General features: G+C 45.5%; 1 protein-coding gene across 1 annotated transcript; it reads left to right on the forward strand.

Annotated features, from left to right (window-relative positions):
* Positions 1-1,942: 1,942 nt before the first annotated feature.
* LOC120846505 (isoamyl acetate-hydrolyzing esterase 1 homolog) lies at positions 1,943-20,531 on the forward strand. Its single transcript, XM_040218288.1, has 6 exons — positions 1,943-2,005; positions 5,161-5,216; positions 6,352-6,571; positions 7,807-7,894; positions 8,427-8,548; positions 20,278-20,531. Exons 1-6 carry the CDS (start codon positions 1,943-1,945, stop codon positions 20,461-20,463), a joined length of 735 nt encoding a protein of 244 aa, XP_040074222.1. The 3' UTR covers positions 20,464-20,531.
* Positions 20,532-24,776: the final 4,245 nt, after the last annotated feature.

Here is a 24,776-nt window from a genome sequence, read left to right on the forward strand (position 1 = left end):
TTCGTACTCGGAGCGCAAACGTCTTCGGGATGACGCGATAGTAATTTCAAGGTAGTGTTCTATGAACCATATTTTGCTTAATGAGCAAAAGAGAAAAATAATGTCCCTGTCTAGAAAGCGATATTTATTTGTGTGCCCTTACACAATAGACAGCAGTGTCATCTCCCGAGTGTCCGCCATTCGTGATCTTGGAATTTTTGTTGATTCATCTTTAAGCTTTAATAATCATGTTTCAGCTATATGTAATCACTCTCTTAGGAATCTTGGGGTGATATTTCGTTTTACGAGGCAATTTCCTTCTTTTGATTGTCTAGTTCGTTTGTGTTTCTGTTTAGTGCGTACAAAGCTGGAGTTTGCTTCAATTGTTTGGAAGTGTATCAACCACACTGCGTCATGCTCTGTTGAGCGTGTTCAAAGACGCTTCATAGGCATAATCTATGACAGCCATTTCGGGTGCAAGTATTACTACAGCTATAATGAACTACTAAAGAAACTAGGGTTGCGCACCTTGATCGATAGAAGGCGTTTACATGATTTTATGTGTTTTTTTTTTTCCATAAGGTCGTGAACGGGAGTGTTGTTTCATCGCTTTTGTTAAGTACTGTTCGTTTCCATGTTCCCTTGTGGTCAAGTCGGTTTCAGAGCCTGTTCTACCCCCGGACTTTATATTATACGTCTTCCTTAACAAGAATGCAGCTGGAATATAACAGGCTTGACCAATCTGCTATAGACATTTTCAGTGACGTGACAAGTTTTTGACGTACACTGGAGTCGATCATTTGTGAAAAGTTTTCCGCTAGATTTACTGGGGAAATTTTTCCGCTAGATTTAGCGGGGAAATTTTTCCGCTAGATTTAATGTGACTGTCTGCATTTAATTTCCAGTGACGAACTGTGTACCACTATTTAGGCTATGTGCTGTTTGTGGACACAACAAAATAAAGATTATTATTATCTGGCGATCCTGACTATGAGCGTCGCTCGTGCACCGCGCTGCGCCAGGAGTATCGCGTTCTGATTGGATTATCGCTCAAATGTCATTATATGGAACTGACTTATTTTTGGGTGTCTGACGGGGCTATAGGCGACTCTACTTGAGTTGTATGAATAAAGTACTTCTCTCTATCTCTCTCTAGTGAAATGGACGGCACCTAGCGGCTAGAACGAAAGGCTATGGTTGCAGGTCCGCTCTCTATTCAATTCTCGAGCGAATCGGATATTTACAGCTCCTGGCGGCCAAAATATGAAGCTGTGAAAGTAAGCTCAAATACACGATGAAAATCATCAATCCCAATAGATGACCCGAGGACACAATCCCGATCTTCGGAGGACGAAGCCAAAAGGGCTACGACACACACATTTAAGTATCAATACCTCACTGTTGCAACTTTGAAAGGAGATACTATTATTTTGGTTATGCATTATTTTAGTTCGCTTAAAAATACCCGAGACAAAGCATGCGAACGAGCGTTTGGATTTCTGGTGATTTTTGGTTGCCCCGATCGCACGTTTCCGTGCGATAACTTTCTGGTCTGGCATGCAAAATCACATCGAAATCGTTTCCGTCATACTGGTTGTTCGCTTATATACGATACTCCAAACAAATTAATTTGCATCAAACAAATACCCTCACTAGGTGACGCAAGTAAGTCACAGCCACTTTTGAAGTGTAGTCGCACTTATTCGTACACTTCTCTCGTTCCATTTCCAGTGCAGCTGTGTGTTAAGCAAAAACAAATGAAACCACCGTCCAGCTGTATATATACGCGCACGCTACGAGCTTCGGAAACTGCCCCACGTTTAGGCACGGGTCGTGAAGTTGGGCGCCGTTTTATATCGGCATTTCCGCTGTGTAGCTGTAGTTCGAGAGTTGGAAGGGTTTAAACGGTCGTCTACGAAGTTTACGCGCGTGTTACGTTGGGGGCGGCGTCATTACACGCGAAATGGCTCAGAAGGCGAGGGTTGCGTGGCCGCGTATTTTTTTGTTCGGTGACTCGCTCACACAGGTGAGTACCGAGGCTTTCTTTTCTTAGGTCTGTCAACGGCTCGGTAGCTTGTGAAACTTCAAAGCCGCGGCCATTAACATGTACAGTGGTCCTGGCAGATTGCTCATGGTCAGCAGACATGTTCGAAACATGCATATGTATAAAGAAAACATGATTACAACGCGTTTGAGCTGAATCGCAGATGATTCCGTCATACTAGGGACTTTTAGGGAGCCGTTTTTGCACATTCGATACGGTACGATGGGCCTTCCGATACGAACTGCGCATGCGCGAGACTTATGCGGTAGCGCATGCGCAGTTCGTACCGGAAGGTCCGTCGTACCGGGTCCGTTATGCAAAAACGGTTCTCTAAAACTTTCTAATGTCTGCAGCAAATACCGTGTCATTTCTATGACATATGAGAGGGTTCCGCGTTTTCGCATATATCCGAAAAAAGATATCCGAAATACACTCGTGGCTACATTTCTCGTCCATTCCGATTCATCCGAAAAATTCGGAATTTTCTGATCACAACGACAAAATAAATTGCATAAAAAAACGGTGTATTACAAGTAAATTTTGTGTGAAGGTGCACGGTAAGTGGTCCTGAGGTGATACCGCTTAAGGTTGCTTTGAAATGTCCAACTTTGCTTGGCTTTTACGAAATTCTCATCACAAAATTTCCTTGGAGGTGCGCAAAGACTATTTGCGTACGCACGCAATTTCTGAAAAATTGCGTGCGCTAAAAAAGCGCACGCAAAACGCATAACGTGGTTAGCGTTCGGCGCATGCGCAATGGCGATGACGCTATTCTTTGCGTACGCAAAGCTTTAGCGTGCACTATTCTAAAACTGCCTAATCTCTGACGCACTCTCCATCAGGAGAGTGCGTCGGAATGGTCGCGCTCGGCTCCTTATTGCACTCGGTATACCTCCAATATTCGATATTCTATCTCTGCAGTTGTGTGCAGCAAGGGCAAAGGCATAGGCGCGGGCACGTGGCTTTCAGATTTGCTTTCCTTCCGCGAGTGCACGTGAAAGGAAAGCAAATCTGAAAGCCACGCGCTCGCACCTATGCGTTTGCCTCTGCTGCACGCAATTCATGAGATGAAATATAGGATGTTTGAGTAAGGCGAGATTGACTCGACAAGATCATGTTGGCCTCCTTATTTTTTACGCTTAACAGTAAACTCAAATCTTCCAGAAGAGAAGCGTTCCTTCTCGGTCATGCACGGAGCAATGCATATATATATATATATATATATATATATACTTTTTTTTTTTTGCTGATGGTTATTTATACCGCTAATTTTCGATAATCGGGAATTTGCGGCTGAAAAAAAAGGAGTTAGGCATATTTGCCGTGATATGTTGCCCCTTTTTGTTCAGTTATATTTTGGCAAAATGTAATAATGGTGGCTGGGAAAAAAGTACCTGTTGGTATAAAATACGACTTCAGAATACAAAAGCGCATAATCTCTAAATAAATATTTTTCAATCAATATATGTACAATGATTTTGTTGTGAGACTTCGAATTGAACATTACCAAATAAAAATATACCGAGACATGGTTAGTTTTACTGACTCTTTTAGCTTTTTATTCTTCAAATACAATAAGTTTGGGAATATAATGTTAACTGGATAAAAAATGAACGATAAAACGAAAATTTCCTGTGATCCAAGTAACGGTATTGTTGGCAATGAGAAATTATTTCAGTGAAAAAAACTGGTGAATTCGAAACGTAGTATTGTTTCCTTTCTTTCTTGCATCCCGTTTGCTTGAAATAGAAAAACACGTATTTTTTTATACGGGTGAAGTCATGTCTTCACACTTGCGCATTCTATCACCATCGCTAGCACATATTCAATCAGGGTTTCGTCTTTATGCGACGCGATAGTTTACTCATCGGCGCGACAGTAATTTCTATTTTTCTGATTGAGCTCTGCCTAGAGAAAGCAAAAAACACACCCCGAAAAGCAATCTAAAACGAAACAAAAACAAAAAAACTTCGACCACATATCAAGTTGATATATTTTATTCGTAGTTTTTCAATAGTACTACACAATATATATTTTTGCAGTTTATTGTCAATAGTTTCTAATGAGGATTCGCGTTTTCTCGTTGTTTTCTCATAGGTTTTAGATCATTACTCGATAATCATGAGGAAGTCCCTAATTGCAGTCGCTTTTTTCTCCGAGCTACGCGTCATTTACTGGATAAACCCATGACGTTCTTCGTCAACTAAGAAACCACTATCAATAGCTTTACGATAGTTGGCTATCGATAGTTTCACGATATTCGACCATAAGCAATTTTACGATAGTCGACTATTAATAGTATGCAATCGAGTTTCACGATAATCGACTATCGATAGTCGACTATCTATAGCGTACTATCGATATTTTTTATGACATTCAAATATCGATAGCCAACTATCGCCAATATCGATAGTTTTAAAATTGTCGACTGTCAATAGTATATTACCGATAGCAGTTTTACGATACTCGACTATCTATATTCTATAGCACTACCGATAGGTTTTTCACTATCGATAGGTAAATGTGGCTTCCACTATCGATAGTATCGATAGTAGTATCGATAGTTTTGCACCACTAGCCTGAACACGAGATCGTCAACATTTCGTACTCTTTCAAATGACTAAATGATGTCATCGGAGCCACCAGTGTAGTCGAGTGTGCACATGTGTAGCATCAACGAGATAGCCATGCTGTATTCGACTCACGCCGGCAAGCAAACCGGCATGAAAATGCTTCGGACTAAGTATGTCGTGTAATGTGGTGCCATTTCTCAAATTACTAGCCTTGCCGCACGGCAAATGTTCGTGGGATTTTCATCAAATTATATATAAATGATCGGAGAATCAGCTCGCGATCTTGACTAAGGGAGTCGCGCGGGCAGCGCACTGCACCAGAAGTGGCGCGTGCTTATTTGCCGATCAGATAATGTCATATTCAAATAAAATATTTCTTGCTGTCGCAGGGATATGATGCGCCTGCCACACGGCAGGGGAAAAGTTTCCTAAATTTACATCTGAGACATCTTGTTAGTTTCCTGTACATGCCTCACAAAATCCTACAAAATGAAGATTTAAGTTAAATGCTTAAAAAATATAAACAAAATACTTTGAACCTAATACCGCCTTTCTCTCTTACAGCACTGCTTCTCAACCGAAGGCTGCTGGGGTTCTGTTGTTGCCACTGCGTTTGAGAGGTAGCCTTCCACGTCAAAACTAAAGTGCATGCTTTCTTTTTTTGGGGGGGTTAGGACGTCCTAGTTCGTTTAAAGTGAGTGACTAAGTCGCCGACAACTTAACAAACCCAGAAAATGTCTTATTTTTTACGCTTTTCGATTCGTGAATATAATTATTCGTCATTCTTATCCGCGACTGACGCTGTGGAGCGATAGTAAGATGCTCGTCACGCTCTGCAGGGGCTCAATGTCGCGGTCACTTTTGTACTACAAAAGACTGCCCGCAGACATGTTCTAAACGGTCACTTATACGAAGCATACTTGTTTCCAACATGCGTGAGACGTGTCAGCAGATATCGTCATGTCCGCAGAGGACATCGTGTATTTTGTGAGCAGTCGACTGATGTCTATTAGAACTAAAACACTCTACATACCGCCAAAGATATGTGCGAAAAAAGAACAAATGCCCTTGTGCCAAAAATGTTAATCAAACATTAACCGAGACAGAGCACCTATATATCCCGTGGTAAAAAGCATGGAGGTAGGAAGCTTCTGGAGGCGACATGACACCACCAGAGATGAAGTGTGTAGGGACACGCCCCCAACGATGACCACAGCTGTTTTGGTGACTTAAGGTATATACCTTTTCTTTTCTTTTTTTCTTGGTTTGGTTTGGTTTATGAACGGAATATTAAGCATATACTTCCAGTATGAACACCTTATAGTTGTCGGACTTGGTGGACCCGAAAACCGCAGCCTCTGAACTATGATATACACTAAAAGTACAATTAAAGTATAATTCGGATAATGAAAGCGAGGAAAAAATACTTTAAAGGTACAGTTTTGTTTAAAAAAGTACCAAATTAGTATGCTACTTTTGTATTGCTCTTTGCCACGGAACGCCGCTCTGTTGAAAGTCTGACCGACTGCAGTCATTAGGGACTTTTAGCAAACCGTTACCGTGTTCCGCGCATACTCCACTACCGGAGCCTTTGAAGCATGCTTTTAAGCGCGCGCCCCGCGGTCATGGTACCCCCCTGGCGCGCGCTTAAAAGCATGCTTCAAAGGCTCCGTATAGTGCGGCACGCGGAGCACGGCAACGGTTTGCTAAAGGTCCCTATTGTTTCCGATCACCTGACTATGCCTCCTCCTCCAGGAAGTGTGACGTGGTGGCACGTGGATTCTCGGGCTACAACTCGCGCATGTGCAAGTACGTGCTTCCCCGTGTCCTGGGCCCAGAGGATGCCAGCACGGTGGCAGCATTCGTGATCTGCCTCGGCGCCAATGACTGCTCCAGCTTTGTGGAGGGCGGGGACCCCGCTGTTCCCTTACATGAGTACGTACGGAACATGGAAGAGATGCTCTCGTATGTCAAGGTGGGTGCACTTTGTGCATTGAGACGGAAACTATCGGCCCCCTTCAGCCGCAGCATTGAGAGTTGTGTCTTGTTAATATGAACCCCGACTCACATTATGGACGATTTTTGGGGAACGGAGGTGTTCATTTAACCCTTTGACTTTAAGCGCCAAGTTTTTCCTTTTTTTTTTCCTAATGCCGGAAGCAAATTTTGGTCTCCGTAACACTGTACTGTAGCATACCCTGTGATGAATATGTATTTATGAAAGACACACAATTTTATGGCCGAAATTTTAACTGCTCTCTGCATGCCTCCAACCTACGGCGTATTTCTCGTGTACTTTTCAAGACACGGTACTATGCAGTGGCACATCGACCTCGCACCCTGAGTTCATTCTTTTGAGCTGCCTAAAGGCTGGTTCACACTGCCCCATTTTCTTACGTTAAGTTACGTTACGTTTAAGTCAACGAAACATTCGTGTCCCAAATGTCACGTGTCATGCTTTCTCCCTGAACTGGTAGCCTCGCTTAATATGAAGCACAGAGGTCCCGGTGACTTCAACGTAATATTTCGTAACGAAATGTTTTGCGTAAGAAAATGGGACTCGTCCTTTGTTTTTTTAGAGCAGTAACTTCCTTGTTTTCACAGGAGTCGAACACCGCCGAGTTGATTAGTAATTTAACTACATCGCGTTGTTTGCCATGAAGTGCGAGGTTGAACGAAGTAGATTCGACATGCTGTAACAACGAAGGAGCACACGGAAACAGAAGTCGCTTAAACAAGAAAAATGACGCGTGCCATCAAAGAGTGACACCACAAGATAAACCATTGTTTTCATCGCCTGCTCATACATGCCGCTACGCGCAGAAACAGAAATTGTTTCATCGGTCGAATTCTGTTCTATAAAAAAGACCATCATAAAGAACCGTCACGAAAAACCATCATGAAGAATCGCCACGGACTGTGAAGTCATGATCTAACGTGACGCCGTGACGTCATCACGATGTCATGATGTCATCATAACACCGTGACGTCGAGTGACGGGACGGTGTTACAAGAGGTCATGTGACTCTACCGCCACGTGATACTATGACGTCACGCGATGCAATATTCGTCACAGTCATGTGACCTTATAACGTCACACAAAACGTGTGCCTAGCTCATACTGTGCTCTCCGGTTTTTTCAGCATGATCAAGCTAGCGTAACCTTTTTGTGTGTGGAAAATAATGAAGCTTGTACATAATGCTGTCCAGATATGTGGTATACCGGATGAAAATATTGTAATCATCACTCCACCAGTAGCAGATAATGATGCCTGGATTGCGTCCCGCAAAACCTCCGGTAAGTGCTTTTCGTGGCCTGCACAAACGACTCTGGAAAAAGAAATATTAGCAGAAACAAATAAACACATTTCTGGAGTGAATCGGACGAAGTGTTTTATAGGCTCTTTATTAGCTAATTTTGAACTTGCCAAAGCTGCACCAGATTTGTTACCCAAATGACGTCTGCTTAGACGTCGTTAAATAAATTATTTCACCAGGGAAGGATTTGGCGCGGCCGTTCTTCTGTCTAATACGAATAAGGAGAAAATCCTGTATTCCCTTAAGTACTGGCGTATAGGATAAACGCCACATGACCATGAAAAAGAAAAAGCGCGACTGAAATTCAAACCGCAAATTGTGTTCTGGGTAGTTGGGCCCTGGCTCAAATAAAAACCTCGGCAAGCCTGTCAGTTTTTTTGTTTTTTTATAATGCCCCGCTTATTATTTTTTTATATATAATTTTGCATAAACCTAGCCAAGTTTGAAAAGGTGGGTAGCTACCTTTAAATTTAGAAACTCAATGGAAACAGCACATTACCTTTTTTTTTCAGGGCTTCCTTTGAAGTACCGAAGCGTCAATGTCATTTCCACCTATGCCAATGCCTGCAAAACTCTGGGGTCAAAGAGGAACCTCACTGTCGTCGACACCTTCACAGCATTTCTAAAAGAGCAGGTACATCAGCAGTTTAAAAGAAAAAAAATGTTTCTTTCTTAGATGCCGTCAAACATCTGTACATATATATTTCAAGACGGATGCCCCTAGAGGAAAGTCGATTGCTGAACTCGTGACTTCATATTTTTTGTGTCACGCAATCAGCTTGAAGCAGGATTAAAATTGAATTAATAAATTATTAATTAATTCGATCACGATGGCTCTCTGGCCTGTTTGGGGAGAGAGGGTAGTTAGGGTTGAGCGTTTTCTATCCTCAGGCTCTGCTGACGAGGTGGGCCTCCTTGACAAAGGCCCGCAACGCGAGCAGTTTTATTTTATTCATTTATTTTTATTGTTTAGTATTGTTTGTGAGGTATATTTAGTCTTGGCATAGCCTCCTATGGTCTATGGTCTTGGAGAGTTCGGGCTTCCGGTGGTTTGTGGTTGTTGCGAATGGCTTCCAGAGTCGTAAAGGACCAAAGTAGGGAGCCTTCATGTGCGCTTTGCTAGGGTGATGCCACCCTTTGTAATACCACTCGCCGACAAACCAGCAGCCATTTTGTTTCTCGGCGATAATTCGTGGGGCTTATAACCCTCCCGGAAACAAGCGCCTTATCTCAGAAGTTCGGAGCAGCGTTGTGGAACCCACGGAGGAAGGATTAGCCTTTTCCCCCTCGGATGGGATTACCGATGGACACAAAGGCCACTTTTCGGCGCACGGGGAAACAATGAGAGGAACAAAATGGCGGTGGAAGAGGGTGTGGGAAAGGGAAAGAACCAGTTGGCATCACTCTATGCGAAGCGCACATGAAGGCACTCTAGACCAAAGTAGATGGGTAATCGTTGGGGATTCTTGCCGACACTGCTTGAAAATGAGTAGGTCGGGAGGAAGTTTGTGTGTTTTTATTGCGATAGCATTCTTTAGCTACTTCACCCGGTTTTCGCGATACGGTAGCTGTGCTCGCAAGAAAAAAAGAGGAGTTGAATCCGCGCCGCGCGTACGCAGAGCGGCAGTACTCTCTCCTTCACTTCCGCACCCCTTCGAAAGTGGCAGAGAATGCATGCGCACTCTGTGCTCGCACTCGATTGGCTGCGGCGCAAGGAGGTAAATCCGCGCCGCGCATACATGGAGCGGCAGTACGCACAGATTCAGATTTGCGCCCGAGTTACGAAGGAATTATCGGTTGGGGTTGAGCTATACTTCGTCTCACCCTACGATGGACTAAAGCCAAAAGCTACGGACCGCCCGATCCAATCATGAGCCACTTAGAAATTGTCTGGTATTGTGCTTTGATGCACGTATCAGGGCCCGCGTCTCGGATCACTGTTGGGAATGGGCGGACAGTGGTTCGAATCGAATAGCAGGGAGTGACTCAACAATGTTACATTGCAAAAAAGCCACGACGTACAGGCTGTTTGCAGTGTCGAAGCTATCAAAAACGATGCAGCGTTTTTGGGTTCGGAGCATTATTCGTCCACCCCTAATCAATGCTAGGCATGTCATAGTTTAGCGTGGAACGTGATTGGACCTGGCGGCCCGTGGCTTTGGCCTTTAGTCCACCGTAGGACGAGACAAAGTATAGTAGGCAGATGGTCAATGATAGCGGTGAAGCAGCTTGCACATTATAACCGATTATACAGAGACAGGACAAGACACACAGGAAGCTGCAATGACGGTGGGAAGCAGCCTTTAAGCGTTTCACAGAGATAGAATAATAAACGATTACACAGAAACGAAGCAATCAATTACTCGATTTCGAAGTGGCGCACTGCAGCTGCGTCGACGTCAATGATTGCGTCGTAAACCATTCATAAAATAAAATGTTTAGTCAAAATTTGCGTCGTCGTATTCACAGCGAGCTGCGTCGTCAGTCTCGTGACAAATGCTATCGCAATTCATAGACAACCAACAATAGTGGTTTCTGCAGTCAATTATTATCCTTCTTGCATTGTCCTCCATACCAAAGCTCGCTCCGGCTATGCCCGACCTGACGACATAATTGCAAGATTCCCATCTTGCAATTATGTCGTCAGGTCGGGCATAGCCGGAGCGAGCTTTGGTATGGAGGACTTGTGCCTTTCCTGCAATGCGTCTCGGTATGAAGTGGTGCAGACTAGATATATTCTGTCGACACTTCTTTTCTTTCTTTTGTTTCTCTTATTACTGTTTATTGCTTTTCCGGGGATCGTTTGTGTTGGAGGATGGGTATTGATAACTCCGAGGGGTGATTGAGAAGGGTCTTCCTCGCAAGTATGTGCGCCTCCACGTTGCCTACGTTCCCGGCGTAGCCTGGATATATCGGGTGGTTCCCGTTTCGACCCATTCCCAATACAACCTTCCCGTTTGTACCTTCCCGTTTCGACTCGGCTCAAAACGACCTTCTCGTTTCATCCTTTCCCGTTTCGCCCTTTCCCGAAACTACCTTTCCGCTTCGGCCACCGTTCGGTTCGTTTGTACTGTTCGTTAACAGCTGATTAGGTTCAAGTGTCCAGTGTCTGTTCTCCTTGCTCACATCACTTCTTCCTCGCCCGAAACAACCTCGGAGACAAGGCACCGTAAGATAAACGCTGTGTCAGGGAGGGCTCACCCGAACATTTACAACTTCATCGACCTGCAAACGGGATGAGGCCTTGACATGAGGGAGGGAGTTTCCGTAGACCGCGTTTTCCCCTCCGCTAAGCCCACCGCAACGAAGAAGCCGCTACCGCGCCTGCGCGCCGATGGCCTTGGCTGTAGAAACCCGGATCTTGTAGCGGGTTGCGGAGAGCGTTGCGGGACAGCGCGAAACGATCTACGAAACCTCCCTAAGGATATCGCTGCAGCAGCTTGCAAATGGTGGTGCCGTGCCGGCCAGGTGACCGCCGCGAACTATCACAATTGGAGCGTCGCCTTTCTGATGGCGCGACTTTCCTGCTCGACTTCCTCAACCAAGGCGATAGCATTTTGTGGTTTATGATTTTTTTTTTGTGTGTGTGTACGTGACAGTTCTGTGTTTGAACTTGTAAGAAAATGAAGTCGCAGTCATATGCCCGTCAGTCTGTCTGATTTATCACTATTAAAAATGTCCCGTTCACTATAAGGGAGTTTTAGAATAACGTACGCAAGCGCTTTGGGTAACCTAAAAATAGCGTCGCGATATAAAAACTTAGGCAACGCTAATTTTTGCTTACTCAAATGGCTTTCCTGCGTTACTCTAAGACTTTATTAGGAAGCTTTCGTAGACCGCGTTTCCCCTTTCGCCAAGCTCTCTGCAACGAAGTAGCCGCTACTGCGCCTGTGCACCCATGGCCTTGACTGTAGAGTTCTGGGTATCGTATAGCGGGTTGTTTAGGAGCGTCGCGTGACGTCAAAAACGGTCTACGAAAGCTCCCTGTTATTGTACAGAGCGCGAAACCGTTAGTGCGAACAAGCGAATGTTGGTTTTAGCTGTTAGTGTAAAAAAAAAAAATCAGGAGACTGCCATCAATATTATTAGTGTGTTTGAAGGTGCTCATCTGGGTCATTAACCTAAGCGGTAAAATGTGGTACCTCCTAATACCATTTCTAAGTAAAATTCGAAAAATCGCCAACATCGTGTTCGTGGTAACGTTGTCGCGCAGTGTACATAGTCCATTTCGTAGTTACACATTTTGGGGACCATCTTGAAAGAAACATTTTAAGAGGTTCAAGTAGAAATATATTTCGTTGAAGTTTGTCTGAAAGTATTGCATATTTTAGGAATACGTTTACAAGCCAAAATATTTCACAACATAACTAAATTGCTCGCCTGCACCTTCGCATCAATTGCATTAACATCATTTAGGGACATATTCTTTGGCAGAAAAACTGCGCAAACCAGGATTAGAACGATGAACACTTTTCGCGAAGAGGTTGAGATGTGCGGGGCTTTATACCAACGGGTTCAAACGGGACGAATTCAAACGTAAAATATGTCTTGTCTACGGGTTCAAATATGAAGGGCGTTTTGGAAACGGGTTGAAACGGGACAGGTTCAAACGGGAAGGTCGTTTCGGGAATGGGTCGAAACAGGACGGGTTCAAGCGGGAAGGTCGTTTCGGGAATGGGTCAAAACGGGATGGGTTCAAACGGGAATGGGTTGTTTCGGGCAACACCCGATATATCCACTGTACTTATATCTCGACGTTGTGGTTTCTACTGATTCCTTTGCTGACTTTTTTTAATGAGATATAAGAAGTGGAGTTCAGTTGTGCGCGGCCTCGTAGGGCTTTCAGAGCCTCCAGGCTGTACGTGAGAATGGTAGCGCTGGACCCCTTCTAAGCCTGCAACTCGAGCTCCGTAGTGGAGACATTGTCGAATGTAGAAAGGCACGGCGTGCGTTTCATTCCGAAAATGTCCGTTGCAGCTAGAGCCATAGACCGTCATCCTCCTGCCATGAACCGTCCATGTAGATCTTCTGTTCTTTAGGGCATGCTGCGGAGCTGCTTGTGCATACCTATTCCTTTGGTGGGCATGTTTTTTGGTAGTTACTTTCACGGGTATAGGCTTTGCGGTGGTCATGAGTATGTCTTCTGATTGGGGCACCGTGGAGTCAAACGTTGTCGCGTGAAACATCTGGTCGTCATATTCTAAAAGACGTTGGCCGTGCGGTATATAAAAGCGCAGTGCCTGATCGTTGTTTGCCCTGGCTAAGATATCTTGTAGAGCAGCGAGTTGACTGTATCTGAATAGCTATTTCGTGCATGTGTGATACGGGAGGCCGGTTATGATTCGCAAGGCATGTCTGTAGAGGCCTTCGAGTTTCTGCAGTTGTACTCGAGTGAGCTGGTAGTGCATAGCGCGTAACACTGGGACGGCCTCCACAAGTTTGCGGGCAAGGTCTTGTGTTGCTCCTCCGACCTTGTTGGATAAGCACCTAATTAGATGTGGGAACTTCCTACAAACCACTGCGAGTTCCTTGGTCCACGTGTCCGCTCCTTCTTCGGAAGTGATAGGCATCCCCAGTATACGCGAATCCAACCTTCACCCTTGTAACGTGAATGACACCATGGCCCGTTCTGCGGCAGGTCCCCGAATAAGGATGTATTGTTTGTTTGTTTTTCCCGGTGATAGAATTGCGTGACTGTAGGGGCTATGCGGAGCGCAAGATCGTCTGTATCATGCAGATGGGTTTCGATGATGTCAAAACGCTGAGCTCTTATTGGCTGATTGAAAAAAATAGTGGGTAGACCTCAAGACATCTAGCATAGAGGTCTACTCACTATCATTTCGATCAAGGCCAGTCAGGCCGCCTCGGTGGCTCCGAGGCGAGAGCGCTGGCCTACGGATCCCCATATGACGGGTTCGAATCCCGGCAATTGCGGTGCCCGCAATCTGACGGAGGCCTAGTGCGGAGAAGGCGCCGTGTAACCGAGCTTTCGGTTGCACGTCAAAAGATCCCCAGGTGGTCCAAATTAATCCTCAGTCCTCCGCTGGGGCGTGCCAGCTGCCCGTCGTCGGTTTGGCACGTAAAACCCCCAAATTTGACTTTCAAGGCAAGTCAGAGCTCGGTGTCGTTTTGACATCACCGCAATTCCTGCGTAAAAAGCAGACGACTTGCTCTCCGCATAGCTTTCTCGATGATGAGGAGTGCTTTTCCACATGCACGCTCTGTGCTTTCGGAATCCTCTTTTTTCCGACCAAAGCGTGATGTCAACCGTATAGAACGTAAATCGAACGGTATATTCCTTCTCAAGGGCCGTCGCTATGGACCTCGTGACAATATTGAAAAGCATCGATGAAATGACTGATCATTGGGGTACCACTACTTCTTTGCTGCATATGCGAGGGTTCGTTGTGCCTGCGTGAATTTCGAATGTACGGTGATGAAGGAAGCTCTTGACCAAGTTAAGGATGCCTTTGCCTGAATATTCTTCTCGTAAACTATCAAGTATCGCCTCGTGGGTGACTCTATCAAAATCCTTCTTTATGTCTACAGCCACCAGGATGTGTGGCTGTTATCTTCTGTGCTTTTCGAGCATTCGGCGTAGATGAAAAACGCTATCATGTGTCCCATGTCGGAAGGAAAGCCTGTCTGTGTAGGATGAAGGAAGGTTGAGCACTCTTCAAGATGGTAATTGAGCCTATTGATGCACAGTCGTTCCGTGAGCTTACATAAGGTGGGGGTCGGAGTCGCGGGTCTTAGGCTGGTTGTGGCGTTGTGCTGTTTGCTTGGTTTGGTTATCGGAGGGACTACAGCATGTTTGAGTGAGGAAGTGAATTCCCTGTTCACCCAGATGGTATTGGTGACTTTCAATGAGGGTATACTCGGGAAAGTTTCGGACTGCGGGTCACGTAATGATCCTTTCCTGGGGAACTCTTTATCCGAACCTGATCGAGGGCCGTGACAGGTTCCACCATAGTGAGCCGACTTTCCACAGGATCGCTCTATATCGACGGTTTCGGGTGTGTAGATAGACCGATAGGGGGGGGGGGGGGGGGGGGGGGGTCAGGTAGTGGGAAGAAAGTTTTGGCCGCCTCCTCTTCGATGTCATCAAAGGATTTGTTTTCCTGGAACGCTACATTTGGAATTGTGTCGAGTCCCTTGCTTCTGCCCTGGAGTGCCTGATATAATTTCAAGAGCTTGGCCAGCTCCGCTGTGCTGTTGAAGGAGGCGCAATGTTCTATGCAGCGTGCTCTCGCGAGTACCTTGGAATGTCGATTATTCTGCGCGGTCTTGTGCTGAAGGTCGGTAAGCTCCTTGTACATTCGGCCGTTGCTAAGATATTGCATGTGCATTAGCTTTCGCGCATACCAAATATTAAGAAGATGTTTGTCCGGTGGTGGGATCTCTTCGGGCAATTCCAATCCTCTTGTTGATTCGGTAAGTGCACTCGTGTTGCTGTCAATGAGTGCTAAGCAGACCCCTTCTTGTACTCGAAGTGACATTTCTTGATGGAAACAGTTCCAATTCGTGCAGCGATCCTTCTTTTTCGTTTTTTCTGACGCGCAAGGAGTGTGATCCAAATGGGATAGTGATCACTGCGCGGCCATGGGTCTCTCTCACAGGCCCATGCCGTAGCAAACCCATGTGAGCTGCATGTGAGCTCCTTGTGAACTACATGTGATGTCTAGTCTGGTGCATTGCTCTCCAGAGTGTAGGCCCACCCGGGTGGGAATGCCCAAATCATTGAGAAGAGTCGAATTCCCTATTTGGCCTGTTGTTCAAGTTTAGTAAATGGGTGTTGCGTCCGTATCACCAGGTCGTATTAGCTGCATTGAAATTATATGATATGATATGATATGATATGATATGACATGATATAATATATTTATTTTATCTCAGGAGAGCCGCGGAAATCTCCGGCGATCAGTATTCTTTCCATGGGAAACAGTGAGCATAAACGAGACATCGACGCGAAGATGACTCTGTGTTGTCGCCCCGTGTCGGGGTGTAGCTGGTAGAGACAAAGACAATTTTCCCCGGGGTATTTCAATCCACACGTACTGCGACCACCTCCTGATTAATATTAAAAACGAGTACTGAATGACAGACAATCATGACTTTGGGTGTTCTTACAACTCGCACTGACCAGGCAATCTGTAGCTCCGAGAGTGGAAAATTATATGCTTCCCCTCTTGCAATGTGCGCGCTTTCCAGTAACAAAATGCTAGAATGAAGCACAAAAATCAATAACGTGATTACAGGCAGGAGAGAAGGGAAACCCTAGTCATGTGTTATCAGGTGCCGTTATCAGGTTTCTTTTTTTCTTTTTTTTTTTTATAAAGGATGTTTAAAAAACATTTACAGGTTTTTTTGTTTTGTTTTTTCACCGCAAAACTAAACTACTCATCGCCGAACGCTCATTCTCCGCCAAAAGGTTCCCCTAAAGGTCCGAACCAGGTGCCAAAGTTTCAGCACTAACCGATATTTTTTTCAAAAGTTATGAGATTTTCTGAAAATCTCAATGGGAAAATAAGTCCCATTTTAGCCCGTTTTCAGTTTCTGGTGCCATATAGAGCTCCTTGTATTCCAGAGCACCGTCGGTCACAATTCTCTCTTGACATTTTCAGAAAATCACTTCTAACTTTTTATTAAAATCTTGGTTCGTGCTGAAACTTTGTCATCGGGTTCGAACCTATACACCAACTCATGTTTCCAAACAAACCGGAGCGCCCCTAGCGGACGCCACCGGCGCCGCGCATGCGCGGTGGATGGTGGGCAAGAAGCCCACCGTCGCCCATAAACAAACCATTGAAATGCGTTGTTGTCGGCGTCGGTGGGAGTCCCCGTGCTCTTTTTCGCGTTGGAATTGTTGATGCTACGTCCTCCTAACAATGTCTGACTACTTAGCGGCTTCAGCAAAACTAACGAGGCAAAACTTTGCGTGAATAATGTGACGTGCGGCGATTCATTTCACGTCGACGCCGCAGAACGGGCGCTAAAGCCTGACTCCCACGATGAGATTCTGCTCGCTGTTTTCAGACGCGACGTTGCTCGGACTGCAAAAGCGTGAACCGTAGAGGAGATGGTGGACGTCGATACTGAAAACCGCAAGTAGAATCGGGCATTACAAGTGTGTGATGGCCACCGGTAACAATACTGATAAACATATTCTTGTATCTGTTTACACTTAGCCTACTTACCCCAACCAACCTTCAAAATTGTTTTGAGGCCTGCACTTAGTTCTTATCGCAATTACCGGGTCAACGTTTGGTTTACGGGCCGCTGTCGTTTGAACGAGCTGACGACAAAAAGCAGCCAAGTTTGAAAGAGCAGACGACAGTTCGAACGGATGCGTAATGGGGTGCGGGCAAGAAGCACCGCGTCCCGCGTCAACAAACCACTCGAATGTCGAGTTATCGGCGTCTGTGTGAGTCTGCATACTCTTTTTCGCGTTGGAATTGTCGATTCTACGTCCTCATCGCAATGTCTTACCACTTTAATCGCCTAAGCGAAATTATTAAGGCTCGTTACGCCGCTAAACTTTCCGTAAACAATTTGACGTGCGGCGATTCATTCGCATGAACGCCGCAGAATGGACGCCAAAACCATGATGAGATTTTTCCAGCTATTTTCGGTAGCGACGTCGCTCGTGTTGCAAAAGTGTAGAAGGTGGCGGCGATGATCGACGTCGATACTGAGAATCGGAAGCGGGAACAAACCAAGCGTAACAAGTCGGTGATGGCCACTGATACCAATGATCAACATCTTGTATCTACTGTTTACACCGAGCCTACTTAAGTCTTTTGAGGCCTGCAATTACTTCTTATTGCAATCACCGGGTCAAAGTTTGGTCTACGGGCCGCTTTTGTTTGAACGAGCAGACGACAAAGAGCAGACGAAAGTTCGAACGATCAGGCGGCCGTGTGAATTTGAAGACGCACTGAACCCGTGGGTTCAGTGCGTCTTCAAATTGGACATCGGACAACTTGGCGGTTTTCTCTCGTTTTTGTTGGAACAAAGCAAATACATCTGGCGACCACAAAGTGTTGCCCACACAAGCAATCGTAGCTCGACAGCGTCTGGTTTGCCCTTTTCACGGCTACTATCCACGTTCTCGAACGAACGGAGGGGGCAGAAACACATGAAAACTGATCTTCAAACCTTTCCAGACTCCCCCGTCGCAGCATTTTGACGAGAAGGGAGGTGTTTTGTGTCGTTTCTTCCAAAGGAACGCAGGAATGCATGTCTGGCACGGCGACTTCTGCCCACCGCCCCAGAGCGGAAGTGCGTCCGGCGCGCCACCACCGCGGCGTGACGCTACATTGGCGATTAAAAAAAAAAATTGGGAGAGGGGGAGGGGGGGGGGGGGGGGACACTTGTATATTTTTACGGAAACCTTAATGCTGAGTGGGTGAGTGAATGAGATATGGAAAGGGCGTATAGGCTCGCCTGGACCAGTTGTCCTAGCGTGCTATTCCGTACGGGAGTAGGGAAACAGGTATTTAAAGGAGTGGAAGATGGAGCTAACAAAAATTAAAAGCGAAAGATGTCGCTGTCGATGGGTGCAGTATCATGGTGCAGGAGTACGGATTTCACTTTTGGTCACTCGGGAGGGTCTTCAAAGCCGTGAAGTCAGTCCAGTACTTCTGAGACGAACTATAAGAGAGCCCCTGAAGCTTTTACCGCATTGGTTCGTGATGACCATGAGCCAAGGATTTTTTCCAAGCTAAATGGTCGGTCATCAAATGTCGACAGTAGCTTCGTTCGATTTACCTGCACTTCCTGCATCAGTGAAAAAAAAAAAAAGTGAAGGGCGGCGTTCTTCCGGTCGTATGTCAATACACATACCGGAAGTACACCGCCCTGCACTTTTTTGTGCCGGTGCAGGAAGTGCAGGTAAATCGAACGAAGCTACTGTCTTTGTCTTTCAGAAAGCACCTTTCAGACTCGAATGAGGAACAGTCGAGAAGGACATGATTGATGGTTCCTATGGTGTTGCATATCTCGCAGTAAACGCAACACCGAGCCCAAGGCGAATAAAGGGGTCATGAAACGATTTTTTTACTTTCGCTAAATACTACTTAGAATCCCTCTCTAACGTTAAAAAAAAAAAAAAACTGAACAAACTTGCTATGTTTTTCTCTCTAGGTCAGGGGTCTCAGACACGAGGCCCGCGGGCCACATGCGGTCCGCGACTCGCTGAGAAGCGGCCCGCAGGCAACCGGCTGCGAGTTCCAGTTTCCATGTCTCAAACGCTAGGAATGACATGTGTCATAGTAATCCCATCTCGTTTATTCATTTTCGCTCGAAAAGTAGCTCTGCTATCTTAACGTATGCACATATTTTATACTTCTCTGTGTTCATTTGCCCTTTGTTTTGCTTTATTTGGTGATTTTCAGCTTTTTGTAATGTACAACAATACCGCTACTAGTCTGCAAGCCTAGCTTAGCTACTTGTTGAAGGACGCATGTCGGCTGCGCAAACTCTCGCTTAGCAGCAGCATGTGCCAAAGTTAAAGCTATGAGCTCTGGATTCTCACCTTCAAAAAGATATCACCATTAAAAGACGGGTATTTGTTCAGAGTGTTATAATAATAATTGTGAGGAATTCAAGAACTGTCAAATTAAAATATTGTTTTTTAAAGACATGTTGAGCAGGGAACGACAGATTACTCGCTTCTTGTTCTATTAAAAATGCCAGCAGGTTGGCGGGGCCGTGTAATTTTAATTTCTGTTATCACGTCAGGTCAGGGCCCGAAGTAGTCATATAAACAAATTAAATTTAAAGATGTCACGGGCAAAACTGTGAGTTTACGAAAAGCATAGGGCACGAGGTCCCTTCTCATTAAAATCTTCTACCTCCCCCCCCCCCCCCCCCCCCCCCCCTTCATCTTACATTGGCCCTCGGCCTTTCCGGTGTGGGCTATTTGGCCCCCACACTCGAACGAGTTTGAGACCACTGCTCTAGGTAATGGCAGTCACCAAAAAAAATTCGAGGAATATAAGCGTCGTTCATCCCCTCAACTTTGAGCCAGAACAACCGGCCACGTGGCCCGCAATCATCTGTTTTACACCTTGTTCGTCAAGTACTATCAGCCTTAGCAGCTTTAAAAGACTTCGTACGGCACTCGTATACACTCTGTATTGGCTAGATTGTGATTCGGTAAAACCAGTATTCGTCTAGATTGTGGATATCCGCAGAGTGAGTCATTCGGTCAGAGTGTCTATGCAACTGTAGAAAGTTACGGTGCCTCTTCTATGATAATTATCCGCTACACGCAAATTCTTTCAAATATCTTGGCAATTCGTCAGGTCGCAACTCGCCCAACCTGTTACGTTTCTCTTTTAATTTATCGTTCACTCTCAGAACTGGAAGGATCTGTTCGTGGACGGACTGCACTTCTCCCAGGCCGGGTCGTACAAGCTCGCCAATCTGTTGATCCCGCCCCTGGAGAAGATCGTCGGCCATCTCCCCAGCATGTTCCCCGACTTCAGAGACCTCGATGCAATCCACCCCGAGGAATCACTGCGCACATGGTCTGCCACTGACTAGTCATCGTCGCAGCGTCAGCCAGCCGGTTTTTAGCGATTTCCTCCCAGTGCATAAAAAGACAGGATTTTTTTAGGCTTCATTTTTTCCCTCAAACCGACACCCATAGGATATGTGTATGATAAAGGTACCTCCTAAAAACACATTATATATATATATATACTTTTTACAAGAGAAGTTTGTGGCACTTCTTGATCATTATTGCGGACGGCACAATGCATGATTAAATTAATTCGCATTCTCGCGGCGCACTACTTCCGCTGATAATGAATACCACTCAGATTACGCTACACACTAGTGATGCAAAACTATCGATAGTCGACTATCGAAAAACTATCGATAGTACTATCGATAGTCGACTATCGATAGTTTTGGAAAAACTATCAACAGTATCGATAGTCAATTTATCGATAGTTTTGCATCACTACTAGACACACAAACTCAGTGTTTAAAAAGATTTGTCCCAGCGGCATACGGTCGAACTTTGCGAGAGTAATCTGTGATAATGAACTTTGCAAGACTGAAATTCCTCCCTGTTTATGATAAGCTTGAGTCGGAGACGTCTATGGCACTCATCCAAAGAAACCCAGCCCAACTCTTGCTTAAAGGGACCATGAAATGATTTTAAAATCGAATTTCATCCACCGCACGTCGTAAAAGGTGTGAAAAGGAACACAAAAACACAAGACTAGGGAGCCAAAAAAAATTATTTGCTATAGAACTTTTAAAAGAAAACTGGACTCTTTTGCGACTTCTTTCCTTCGAAAGCTCTGCCTTTTCACTACGATGCATACGCAGAAACGGTGCACGTCAGCCGAATCCACATCGCCTATTGGGTAAGAGCCTACCTCACCAGCACCGCGATCGTAAACAATAAATAGCCGGCGAATGTTTCCTAAAAGTTTTGTTAAATAATATTCAGATCCACATTTTGTAGCATAATTAGAGATGTGTGGCGAAAATTGCCAAATTTGATAATGCTGAGAGCCAAGCGCCATCTATCGTGTGGTAAACGAAGCAACTACTGCGCGTGCGCAGTAGGGCAGGGCCAAGTTCAGAACGGTTATTTCCTTTGGTTTCCTTCCTCTCAGAACTCTGACTGACTGTACGTTTATTTTTCTACGTGTTCATCTCGCGCGTGCCGACTTCAAGCAGCAAGAAAGAAATGTACTTAAAACAAACCACGACGAACAAGAACGCTGGATCCACAAACACCCGAGAAGAGCGACAACAGCCGCGAATCCCGCTCCGACGAAGCTCTCGGAATATTGAGGAGTTTCAGCGAATATACACCTTTCCAAAAAACGCTCCTAGGCCGCCGCCATGTTGCTGATGCTGATGCTACTGGTGCGACTCTCGCGCCCTCTATCAGCTAGAAATTTTCTGCCACTCTCAGGGACTGTGAGGACCCGCTCAGCGCGGTTCTCTACCTACGTTTTTGCGGTTTTGCATTCGACGTTTTCTCGCCCCTTTCGAAAGTTTCTTAATTTTTTTTATGCGTGCTGCGTACCCTTTTTGTGTTATCTTCCATTGTGAGAAAGAAGGCTGGTAAGTGCCTGCCATTCAAGCTTTTCTGCTCGAGCTCGACATTCACGGGAAACGAAGGAGGTGAAGGACGTTGAACGACCCTCGACGCGATTTTGCGAACATTGTTCTCCCCCCTCCCAGAGATAATCGGCGTAGAATCCTCAGTCATCTCCGAAAATAGTTGTCCGGGTGGGGGTGAGAAACGGGTCAGTCGCGTTTGTTTCTTTGCCTTGGTGCGGTTGTGAAAAAAGGAAGCTCTCCCCAAAACGTGCCCCAAAACGAAGTCATCTCGGATTCCGTCCGATCGTCAAGATGTGACTGTCGTCGACTGTGACTGTGTTATTTGAGATCTTTCTCAAATAAATTCGTTTCGGATAACGCTGCATCGTCGGTACGTACGTTATATTGTTCGGATGTTAACACTTCCTCAATTGTATGTCCGTGTCCTGTCCATCGGTAAACACGTTATTTGTGAGCGTGAAAAATGCATGCCTTTCGGCCCTCTTCTGTTGCAATTTATTTTTGACAGCAAAGCGCTTTGTCGTTTCACATGCGGCGAATCCCGCGGCGCCGTCAAAACTTATCCTAAGAAAAAAACAAATAACTAGAACTAAACATTCCAGCCTCATTCGTTCTGTCGCGCGCGGTCCCAACAAAAATAGTTTACAGCTTTTTTTTTGCTTTTTTTGTTTTTCAAATGTGGCACAATGCTTTCTCAATGTCCTCGGGAACATACATGTGCCATGAAACACAAAATATAGCGGGAAAATACGAGAATTTAGCCGCCAGCGGCGTTTGAAACTGCGCCTACGCAGGCTGCGCCTGTTGAAATCACAGTCCCCTCGGTTAGGGTTAGGAGGGACGCCGGTGAGAGTCTAGCCTCAAACTCAGTGACTGGGCTCGGAAACGGTTTGTTGCCCCTGGGGTCGAGTGTTTTTTGGAAAGGTGTATAGGGGGCGCTCCGATAGATCCAACATGGCGGACAAGAGGGGGATAGATTTGCGACGCCCGTAGACCGGTAGCGTATAAATAGAACAAAGCGTGTCGTTCTCTGTTTGTTGCCGTGTGCGAGACGATCATCATTTCAACCAAGACCTACCGTGATGCTACAGATGAAGTGTTCAAGCCAGTCGAAGGCAAGAAATCTTGCCATAGTCAAGATATGTGTGCAAGTGTTCGACGTGAGCTCTCACGCTGGTGCAGCTGTCATCAAGTTGAACCGAATGTACGCGGGTCCAAAGAAAGGTACATATCAACAACGTTCGCGCGTTCAAACTATGACGCGTACGTTATCTCAAACTAAACTTATCGGTCTGCGGCTACGAACATTTTCGTTGACGTGGCTTAGATGATGTAACCATTCAGGCCTCGCATTAGAAGGTGTTGCGAACTTTTCGGGTGTTCTAGTTAATTGTACTAAAAAGCGGTTGGATGGAAAGTATGACAACTACAGCATACAAGGGACGATTCAGGTCTTTATCCTGCGTTCTACGGATCGAAACATCGGTATCCTTGGTGTTATATTGCGATCAGCTGGTCGCCGATCGTCCTGTTTTTACGCATAATGTAAACAAGCCCCGGAAGCGCCAATCTCATTTCCATGTGCTTGTGCACCCCTACAAGCCTCATTTTGGCTCTTGTGGAAAGCTTTATTGTAATAGCAAGTCTCATCGGTCATTCGAGTTCTATGTGCCACGGTGATATCTGCTGTGTGTGATCTGCTGACAAACAAGTCTGTATTAAATGCGAGGAGGAGAACGAAGGTAAAGCTTTTTTAACTGTTTTCTTTTTACAGAACAGGGCAAAGCTTCTAAAACGAGAGCAACCTTAGCTGATATTTGAGTGTGCTCAAGAATGAATTGCAAAAGGTGCTTATTATGCCAAGTGGTAGATGTATGCAGTTGATTTTCTGTTTGCTTCTGCATTGTAAATTGGAAGATATGTATCAGCAGAAGACATGTGTCCTTTTCAAAATGTCTTTTATTAGAGCAAATAGGTTTTCATACACAACCGAAGAGTTCGAAACACCATTTAATTTGAGGCCTGAATGGTTACATGATCTAAGCAACGTCAACGAAAATGTTTGTAGCCACAGACCGATAAATTTAGGTTTAGATAAGTATGCGTCATAGTTTCAGCCTCAAACACTCAACATTGTTATGTACCTTTCTTGATGACAACTGCACCAATGTGAGAGAGCCCACGTCGTCGAACACTTGCACACATATCTTGACTATGGTATGGCAAGATTTCTTGCTTGAAGTGAAGATCATCTCGCTACGACTAGCTACGACCACCCACCGCAGCGATGCAGGCACCGAAGGGGCGCAACGCAGTCAGTCGCCGTCACCGGACGCTGCTCGTTTGGCATTCACGGCTTTCCGCCCAGGTGCTTCGTTTGTACTTGGCACCTAGTGTTATTTTCTGTGCTTGTGTGTGTGCCGAGTGGCTAGATATGGGCCTCAAGAGCAGTTCTTCAGGCTCAATAGCGTTCGCCGAAGAACTTCTGAAGAAAATGCCACCCAGGAAAAAAAGCACAAAGACGCAACGCACCAGCTTGGCGGACTATGCACTGGGCGCGGAAATCGGGCCCTGCGAATTATACACCAAATGCAAACTGTCTAAACAAAACAAAAACATTTTTAGGCTCAAATTGGCTTCTGTGGACTATACGCCTGGACACTGGTGCCGGTTATTATGCATTGTATATTCACTGCTGTTTGTTGTGGCTTGAGAGTGCCTTCCTGTAATGATGCAGAGGGGTCCACTGAACCTTGAAATAAAGATAT

This window comes from Ixodes scapularis, unplaced genomic scaffold, assembly GCF_016920785.2.
Source record: "Ixodes scapularis isolate PalLabHiFi unplaced genomic scaffold, ASM1692078v2 PGA_scaffold0__279_contigs__length_252992795, whole genome shotgun sequence".
In the NCBI taxonomy this organism is placed as follows: domain Eukaryota; kingdom Metazoa; phylum Arthropoda; class Arachnida; order Ixodida; family Ixodidae; genus Ixodes; species Ixodes scapularis.